A 10,518-nucleotide genomic window follows, 5' to 3' on the forward strand; every position below is an offset into this window, starting at 1 on the left:
GTCCTCACATTATGTGCAAGGAAAATTTAGAAGATTTCGGTATACAAATTTTTTTTTTCTAGTGAAACGAGTGTATGCCACATTCTTAAAATTCGCTTCGGACCTCCCAAATCTCAGGACCGTCCCTGAGTAATGTCATATGTTAACCACAATAAACTATTTTTTTCCAGAGATAAATTACATCAACTTTTTGTTTATTACTTTTCGTATGCAAAAAAACCTTTCAGTTCGTTCAAAAGGGCCCCTACAAAAATTTCGCACTAGGCCTCTAGATTGTCAGCAACGTCCCTGTCACCGCCACACATTGACTACCACCTTCGTACCTCTGCCACCACCACCATACCTCCATCACTCTACCATACACCTCCACCACCACCATCATACCTCCATTACTACTACCACCACCATACCTCCATTACTACTACCACCACCATACCTTCATTACTACCACCACCATATACCTCCACCACCACCACACCTCAACCACCACCACCTTGGTACCTCCACCACCACCTCGGTACCTCCACCACCACCTTTGTACCTTCACCACCACCACCACCACCGTACCTCCATCACTACCACCACCTCAACCACCAGCCACCACCACCTTCGTACCACCACCACCACCTCCCTCACTACCACCAGCACAATACCATCACTGTACTTCCACCATCGCTATCATCGTACTTCTACCACCACCATACGTCCACCACCACCATCATACCTTTATCACCACCTTCGCACCTCCACCACCTTCGTATCTCCACCACCACCACCACCACCACCGTAAGTCCACCACCACCATACCTCCATCACCACCACCACCACAATACCATCACCGTAGTTTCACCACCACCACCATCGTACTTCCACCATCACCGTACCTCCACCACCACCATCCCCATACCTCCACCACCACCGTCAACATCATACATCCACCACCACCACCACACCCCCTTGCTAATACCTTCTAAGCACCACTACCACCCGTATCACCACCGCTTTTTACACAAGTAATCGTGAAAATAAAAAATGAAGTCAATTAAAATCAAGTATCTCGGTGACAAAATGAAAAATATAAATTGAAAAGCAAATTGCATTAAAAAATATTTTTTTTTTATGTTTTTACTTATAAGTACTCCTTCCATCTCATTTTGTTTGGTTGTTATTCCTTTTATTGATGTCCCAATATGTTTGTAAACTTTCCTTATATAATATTCATTTAGTTACTAATATGATGACATTTCCAAAATTACCTTTTACTTTTATTACAATAAAAAAAAATTCTAATTGGTTCTACACTTCTACCAATATTATTTATAAGGAATGTTATACATTAAATAGAGATAATTTGGTAAAGTAATTTTAGTTATCAACATTAAATGAGTTTTTCTTCATAATTTCAATTTCACAGAACTGAAAACAAAACGGGATGGAAGTAGTAATATTTTTATCAAATTTAATTTTGATCATTTTTTAACTTTTTGGAGTAAAAATACTTGTAGTACAAGTAAAAAAAACATCACTACAGTCAAGGGCGGAGCTATATGGAGACAATCCCTGGCTACAGTCAGGGATAGTCTCTATATTTTGATAAAAAAAGGCTAAGAGTCTTATCAGGCAGCCAGAAATCTTATTTTGGGAAAAATGGCTAAAGTTGCATTAGTTATTAGGCAGCTCAGTTGGTCTTAGGTATGCACATTCGGACGTGAGGTTGGGAGTTTGAGTCTCATCTTCTACTCCTTTAATTTTTTTTATTTTGTGATCCTCCTTTACACCCAACCTACCAACCTACCCATACATCTAGGGTTAAATTGAAACAGTTGGACTATTATGGTTACTCTTATTAATACCATATTATGTCTTTGTTTCTTGGTTTCGACATGTTATTCACTATACTTTTTATTCACGATTTTGTTTTTTGTTGCAATTTTAACTATAATTTTTTAGAGAAAGATGGGCAAAGAGTCAGAGAGTGAAGAAGAGATAATGATCATTTAGATGACAGTGAGGATTAGTTCTGATCTCTTTTATTCTCTTTCCCTTTCTTTGGCCCGTTATCATTTATTTCTTTAAAGAACAAGTGAAATAAAAACTACAATAATCACTAAAAAAATAACTATGTTATATAAGGAAAAATACACTTTGTTTTCTCTTCTATTTTTTTTCCGTGATGATGAAGAGAGAAAAAAAAAATTTGAAGGTCGCCGGCCGGCCACCTGTCTGTGAAGATGATGATGTGGTTGGTTATAACGAGGTGGCAGAGAGAGAAAACATGCTGGAGGAGAGAGAAAAGAGATGGAAGAGAGAGAGTAACGGTGTTATAACGGAAGGGGGCCATATGGGTATTTCTCGTAAAGTAGGGGGCCAGACGGGAAGCTGGTCACAAAGTTGGGGGCCATTAGAGAAATAACCCTAAAATTTAATCTACTAAAAGTTCATTAATTCAATTACATGTTAAACTTATCTAATTCTCATTGTGTTTTAACATTTTGGCTCATAAAATCGTTATATCTTGAGTTTGGAATAACCAGCGGAAATAACCATCCCGTCAATAGACCATTTGACCGCGTCCATAATTTTTAGCTAGCAAGACGTAGGTTTCATTCCTGGCTCCGCCCGTGACCACAGTGATACTCCATACTCATTGCAATTGGTTAGGAAAAACATCCAACAAATAAACATTTAGCTCTTTATAAATCTTGGATAGGCTCAAATTTTTTGGTTAAAGTTTTTTGGTAGAATCCAATTAAAAGTTAGGGCAAACTAGCACAAGTCCCATGAAACTCTGCCCCCAGATTCCAGTGCTTATTTTCGACATAATGCTATACTTCTCGGTGTGAATCTAAAATATACCGGCTATAAGAGGTAAACCGGTAAAAGTAAACCAAGAATCTTTAAATAGGTTTAATATCCTTACCAAAGAAAAGTCATCCCAAGCCTCTAATGGTCTTCAAAGTCCTACCAACCATTCAGATTTCTAGAGGACCCCATAATTATTGGACTTTTTCGAATAAAAATTCATTATTTATTCATTTTCTATACTTATTTGTAGTAGAAATATCTTAAATATTTGTTTTTTAAAACTCTTACAACAAATAATTGGACTATAAATAGGGGTATTGATCCTTCTATGTGCTTCACATAAGTTATCCAGTGAGAAGAAGAGATTTAAAGAAAAGGGTTGTATTTTTCTAGATTGGTTTTGGTTCTTTCATTAATCATGTCTCTACTTGCAGATCTAGTCAACTTGAATCTCTCTGATTCCACTGAGAAAATTATTGCTGAATACATATGGTTAGTATTTACTAGTTCTTATTTATCAATTCCTTTTAATTTTTTTTTGGATTTTTTGAAGCTTTATTTTCATTTCTGGGGTTCAAATAAATCAGAACTTTCATGGGTATGCCATAGTTCAATGTTATCTTTGATGTGGGTATTGCTATTTTCAATCTTTTTTTTGTTAATCTTTCTGTGTTTTTGTTTGATTGGAGCTATAATTTGTTAGTTTCCTTCAATGGGTATTCCTGAGTTTTGATGATGATTTCAATTCCTTATCAGGGTCGGTGGATCTGGTATGGACATTCGAAGCAAAGCAAGGGTAAACTCTCTCTCTCTATTTTTTTTTCCTATGATGCTTGTGTTTTATCTTTGTGGGAATAGTCTCACATTGGAGAAGGACGATCTAGCAACCAATAATATAATGTCTAAGTCCTCTCCACTCGGCAGAGTTGGATAATCACAGACTTAACAATTTTTGTATCATTGACTTTGTTTCTGATTCATCTTTGTTTGTGGTTTGATTAGACACTATCAGGCAAGGTCAAAGATCCTTCAGAGCTACCCAAGTGGAACTATGATGGTTCAAGCACTGGTCAAGCTCCTGGGGAAGACAGTGAAGTTATCTTATAGTAAGCCTCCCATTTTTGAGTTTTTCCTAGTTATTTTGGATCCTTATTTTTATTGTTCTGTTTTAATACTAATCTATTTTATTTTTTTGTAATAAACAGTCCTCAAGCTATTTTCAAGGACCCATTCAGGAGAGGAAACAACATTCTTGTATGAATCCAAACTATTTTTATCAAATTGAAACTCTTGTTCTAGTTAATTTTCTTACCCCAATTACTAAATGATTTGTGTTAATATATTAAGGTTATGTGTGATACTTACACCCCTGCCGGAGAACCCATCCCGACGAACAAGAGATATGCTGCTGCAAAGATCTTTAGCAACCCGGAAGTTGCTAAAGAAGAACCATGGTATTTTTCTATTAATTTCACCATTTTTTGTTAGTAATTTTATTAGTTTGTTGTGAAGAAATTTGATTCATGATCTTCTTATATTGGATAATGAAAAAAAAAACAGGTATGGAATTGAACAAGAATACACCCTCTTGCAAAAGGATGTTAAGTGGCCCATCGGGTGGCCCGTCGGAGGCTATCCTGGACCACAGGTACATAATCGTCGAATTTAAGATACACCTTTTTCTTCCTTTTTCTATCTAGGTTTGCAATTTATTATGTGATTCAAAAGTTGATTTGAGTTGTTGATCAAAATTAGCACATGTTTGATGCATAAGTTGCTTTGACTAATTAAAATATAATATGGTTTAACCTCTTACCTTTTTTGAAGAAAGTTTGTTGTTTGATTCTCTTTGGTGGATCTTGTTTTGTGGTGTTCCGAAAATCAGATTACTTTAATGTTACTTTTTCACTTTTGATCAAAATTTAATGTAATTTTGGTCTATATTTGTATAGAGTGCTAAATTTTTTTATTTTGTTACTAAGATTCGCTCTGATTTTGATCGTTTTGAATGTTTCTCATTAGTTTAATCAATTAGTAGTAATTCAATTCAAGAATGGTTTTCTCAATTACTATTATTTGACTCAGACCATTTTATAATCTAATGTGTATACTGGTATACCAGGGACCATACTACTGTAGTGCTGGAGCAGACAAGGCATTTGGGCGTGATATCGTCGATGCTCACTACAAAGCCTGTCTTTATGCTGGAATCAACATCAGTGGAATCAATGGAGAAGTTATGCCCGGACAGGTAAGAATAATGTCATATTTTCACCTTTTATTGCTCTAATTAGGTCTTACTTCTAGTTTAGGCTTAAATTGGGAAATTGAAGCTTGTTTTTTATTTCACAGTGGGAATTTCAAGTTGGTCCATCTGTTGGCATCTCTGCTGGTGATGAAATTTGGATAGCTCGTTACATTCTCGAGGTAACAAAACTGGCATATTCGTACATACTAATCTAGATTTAATTTGATTCTTGTTTCTTTTTTTTATTAGACAATTTGATATTCATCTGTTCTCTTATGTACTCGGTAAAATTAAAACATAATATTTTTTAACAATATGTCGTCTTGTAAACAGAGGATCACCGAGATTGCTGGAGTTGTGCTTTCTTTGGATCCCAAACCTATTCAGGTTAATATGTACTCATTTCTAGTCTGCTATTTTTTGTTTCGTTCAATTTAATCCTTATTTCGGGACTAGAATATCTCTGGGAACTTACATGCTTGCTCTCTGGTTCAACATCGAATTTGCAGAAAGATCTTCATATTAACTTTTTTTTGGTGTTTTTTGTCGATAGGGAGACTGGAATGGAGCTGGTGCTCACTGTAACTACAGGTAATTTAAACCTAGTTTTCTTTTATTTTATCATCCCAAAAATTGAGAAGATTTGCCCTAAATAACTAAAAAATCTAAAGAAACTTTCCGACTTAGGGTCTTTCATCTATCATACAACGATCATGCAACATCTACTACTTGAATAGTATTTCGAATCTCTTTGCATTTCACGTTAATAATTGGTTTCGTTCTTTTTCGTCTTCAGTACCAAGTCCATGAGAGAGGAAGGAGGATACGAGATAATCAAGAAGGCAATTGAAAAGCTTGGTCTTAGGCACAAGGAACACATTGCTGCTTATGGAGAAGGAAATGAGCGTCGTCTCACTGGACACCATGAAACAGCCGATATTAACACCTTCAAATGGGTAACCAAATCCTTCTTTCTTTCTTTCACAAATATATGCTAAAAAGCGTCCTGCCAATGAATTCTCCGCTTTTACTCACGGTCCTGTTATTTACAGGGAGTTGCAAACCGTGGTGCCTCTATTAGAGTTGGCCGTGACACTGAGAAGGCTGGGAAAGGTTATTTCGAAGACCGAAGGCCCGCTTCAAACATGGACCCATATGTCGTTACTTCCATGATCGCCGAGACTACCATTCTATTGGACCCATGAAAGATCACTTCAAAATAGTCATCGCTGTCCTTGTGGTCTGCTTGGTCGTCTGTCCTCTGTCGTCTGGGGTCTTTACGTTTGTATTTTTCATTTGGGGCATTGATTTGTCATTAGGTTAAAAAAGGTGAACTTGCATTTGTGACTTCTTGATTGTGTTGTCAAGGGTCTATTAACAAATTAGTTGGGTTTGTTGGCCCTCTGATTGAGAGGTATGGTACTGTTATTGTAGGGCAGTAGACTAGGGAAGAAGAAAGTAGTGGTGAATATGTTACTGCCTTAGTTTAATGTGTCTGCCCCTTTTCATTGAAATAAAAGTTCAAGTGATTATTAATAATATGAGGGCTTATTTGTATTTCTTAGTCCTAATTTATTATCTTAATAATTGGCTATGCCAATAACTAGACTTGAGAAAACGACAAACCTTATTATGATTTTTATGATAAAAATTACCTCAAAGAAGTCGTGTTTATGAATGGTTAAATCTCTTGCTTGTGAACGAAAAATTATCTAAAAGAAGCATCCTAACTTTATATATGTTAAAATGGTTGTGCCTTTAGGGTATAAGAAAGTGTGTGGAGTATAAAGATTTTGTTCAATTAGATTTGACATGACTCTCATCTTTTTTTTCTCTCTTGCTCATAATCTCTCTCTATGATCTTTCTTCTCTCTATGTTGTTTGGGCATGTGCTTAACAAATAATCGTAAGTTAGTAACGAAGTGAATGACCGATTAAGGACTAGTTTTTGAAATTCACACCCTTGTTCAAGTCAATAGAGTAGCTTAAAAAAGGGGCATTCAAAAGGGATGAATAGAGGAAGGTATTGATTAAAATTTTGCAACTGTTTAGAAATACATATAATCTAGTAGATAAAAGCTAATGGTCATGTAGTTTAGGCATTTGAGGAAACCAGTAAATGGAGAACAATGTGGACAAAAGATGGCAGAGAGAGAATTTATGGATGGAGATGGTTTTATTGGAAGGCCATGGTACAAGCATTTGATATATTTCCTTTTGGCAAAAATGCTATTGATAGACCAGAATTACCTCAAACTTCGTGATTCTAGCCCAAATGATGGAAGAGATGGAGAAGTTGAACAGACCGAGATAGGAAGAGAAAAGGAGATGAAGATTAGGGAACAAAATTCAACCAAATAAATTTTTAAAATAAAATTTACGGTAATTTACTTCTAAAGTAAATCTTGATTGGCTAAACTTCATGTCTTAATAATTTATTAGGATGTCTTTCAATTATTTTTCGTTCAAAGGGATAGCCATCAAATCTACCACTAGAGTATGTTAACTGTACTCTCGTATTAGTTACTTTTTGGTGGAAGGACGGGTTTCTTTACCACCTGTCAGTCTTTGTCTTCAATTGAGAAGAAATCAAATCTGAAACTCATTGTAGCACATCTATCAAATAATAAAATATTTTGAAGTTAAACTTACGAAGTGTTTAAACTATATTAGAAGTTAGGCAAAATGTGAAATGTGTCCAATTAATACTCTAAAAAAGAGGTAGGTTTCTCGATCGGTGAATAGATTTGGCGACAAGAATTTGTATAAATTATTTACTTTTAAACATATATTAATAATATAGTTAAATAACAATAATAATACTGTAATATCAATAATAATTTACCAATAATAGTAGCAATAATAATATAATTTTATAATAATGATATGTTTTAGGCCTAGTAGGCGCGGATCTGACCCGAGTTTCATACAGGTCGGTCCGGCCAAAGATGGCCCTGGTCCAGAACAAGCAAAGCCTCACTTTGGCCTTTGGGCCATTAATTCTGGAGGCTTCTCAACTCTGGTGATGCTTAGGGAATTTAAAGGCCACCTATATCTTAAAGACCAGTTAAAACAACTCATTTGTAGAAGGGAAACACCACTCACTTAACCACACATTAGCCCACTAATTTCAGGCCCATGTTCCTAATATTTCAACAAATCCAATCATTTGCTGTTCAATTTAAGTCAACCGGCAAAGACTTGACATTTAATCTCAAGATACCAGCCTTCGATCTCTTTCAGAGTCCATACATTATAAGTTTATAATCATACTGTACTTCTAATATTTCGTCTTCTCACAATTATTCAAAGTTTGAATTATTAGTGTATGTTTTTTTCTTTTTGTCTTGACCTTACCTAACAAAAGAAGAGAAATTTTATAGGCAATACTCTTTAAAGGCAATGTATTTTGCAAGTTTGACTTGGTCAATTCATTATGATCAAATTTGATTAAAGGCAATGTTATCTTTCAAGGTTCACGGCGAAGAAGAAGAAGATCCCGTTAGCCGGTTACCAGACGTTCGTCTGGATCCAGACTATAAGGTATAGTTACAGAATGAGATCCGAATAGGTTTGAATATTCAAAAAGTTTGAGAACCAAATAGGTTTTGGTTGTGATGTAGTAGACTAGTAGTTCATCTTCTTATAGATCCAATCCTTGCTATTTCCCTTTCCTTCTTTCATTGATAGTTTTTCTGATGATTCCTCAAACTGTAGCTGATTGAATGTTCCTGAATTGTAGATCGGTCTAGGCTTTTTTTAAACAGAGAAAGTGAGATAGAGGGAGAGAAGAAGAGGTACGGATGGAGATAGAGATAATAATAGTCTTCCCAGTGTAACTCCACAGTGTCCAATCTCAAAAAATGATGATTATGATTTCTCAAAGCTTCTTTTTGGTCTCTCTACAGCATTATAAGAGACTTACTCACCAGGACGACACTCTGGTTATGGAATTCTTGGATCTTCTACTAGAAATTCATTAGAGAAGTAAAAGGAAAATCAATCAAGGTCACCGGTCGGCTTCGACTGGCGATGAGTTGACGACCTAACAAGGATTGGTGTTGTTAAGTCAAACCTCAATTGAGGCATTGCCTCTATAACACACATTGCTTTTAACCAAACTAGGGATTGCCTTTAGCAATATTGCCTATAACAACTTTAGACATTACTTATAAAATCTCCCACAAAATAATCATTTCAAACTTCTATCTCTTGATTCATGGTTAGTTTATGTTTAGTTTACTTAGATTTAGAGTTTAGAGCGAGACAATTATTTTAGATAACTTAAGGGATGAGCAGGTGATGATGTCGAAAGTAGTTTTCCCGTTCGGTTATTGAAACAGAACCTGCAAGAATCAAAGAAAACACTATGACGCTCAAGTCAATCAGATATATTTTGCAGTTTTAATAGAAGAATTCAAAGTCTGACTTTTGAAGATGACATTCAATCTTTTTTTAGTACAAACTTGATATGCTTATATAGGTTTGGATGGGTTGTAGCATTGCTCGACTGAGAATATGTCGTACTAAGCAGTATGTCCTCTCAAAAGTCGAAATAAACAAAAAAATATTATAAAATCTTAATCAAGTCAACTTTGTGCTCGAGTCAAATTTCGAATATGAAATCGACAAAAAACAAACACCACCTTAAACATTTGGAGGTCTTTTCTTTTTTCGTTGAAAATTTGTAGGTTCTTGGAGCAATTAAACTACTCTGATGTATGACTAGTGCCGCGTTATAAGTAAATAAAATAGTGTAAAGGACGACTTGAAACTTACATCTCATCAAACGACATCCTACTTTTTATAGTGTAAGGCACCTGTAGTTTTCATACACTAGTGCCATAAGACACTAGATCTCCACAAATTAATGGAAATAAAACTTCTCAGAATAATGATCCCACCGTCTTTGTTTTCATACACTAGTGAGTAGTGCCATAAGACAATTATGATTTGAAACAAACAATATAACGTCAGTTTCGGTAACTCAAAGATGATAGAGAAGGGTGAGTATTATCACTAGTGGTGTTTATTACTACGGTCCAGCCTGGAACCACCCTGTTTAACTTTTAAGGGTGCCCCAACCCAACCCTGCTCGTACCACAGCCGGACCAGGTCTGCCCGGGTTGTCTTCCGGTACCAGACTAGGCTTAATTTCTTATCTCGATAGGCCAGTCTGTCCTGGACCAGCACGAGCCAAGGTTGTGGGTCAAAGGTTTCTAAAAACAAACTTCTCTTGCGAACAACACGTAAAGTGTGCAAACCTAGATCGTCCGTCAAAACAGATATTCTCAAAATTGTCAAACCCATTGCAAATATATCGGAAATATTGTCAAGCCCATTACAAATACACCACAAAACTGTTCATAACTAAGAGCCACAACAAACTCCCAAAAGAACTCAAAAACAAAATCAAACACCAAAAAGGGTAGAGCCCATCTCTTTCGGGCCAAAGGGCAGTAAGG

General features: G+C 35.8%; 1 protein-coding gene across 1 annotated transcript; it reads left to right on the forward strand.

The window, feature by feature from the left end:
- The first annotated feature begins 2,926 nt into the window (after positions 1 to 2,926).
- On the forward strand, positions 2,927 to 6,610 carry LOC147548342 (glutamine synthetase cytosolic isozyme 1-1). The gene is made up of 12 exons (XM_086665529.1): positions 2,927 to 3,297; positions 3,562 to 3,601; positions 3,808 to 3,911; positions 4,011 to 4,059; positions 4,153 to 4,259; positions 4,366 to 4,453; positions 4,928 to 5,056; positions 5,158 to 5,232; positions 5,387 to 5,440; positions 5,607 to 5,644; positions 5,850 to 6,009; positions 6,106 to 6,610. Exons 1-12 carry the CDS (start codon positions 3,224 to 3,226, stop codon positions 6,256 to 6,258), a joined length of 1,071 nt encoding a protein of 356 aa, XP_086521655.1. The 5' UTR covers positions 2,927 to 3,223; the 3' UTR covers positions 6,259 to 6,610.
- Positions 6,611 to 10,518: the final 3,908 nt, after the last annotated feature.

This window comes from Eschscholzia californica, unplaced genomic scaffold, assembly GCF_041429995.1.
Source record: "Eschscholzia californica isolate CP2 unplaced genomic scaffold, dmEscCali1.0.p SCAF_3, whole genome shotgun sequence".
Taxonomy (NCBI): Eukaryota; Viridiplantae; Streptophyta; class Magnoliopsida; order Ranunculales; family Papaveraceae; genus Eschscholzia; species Eschscholzia californica.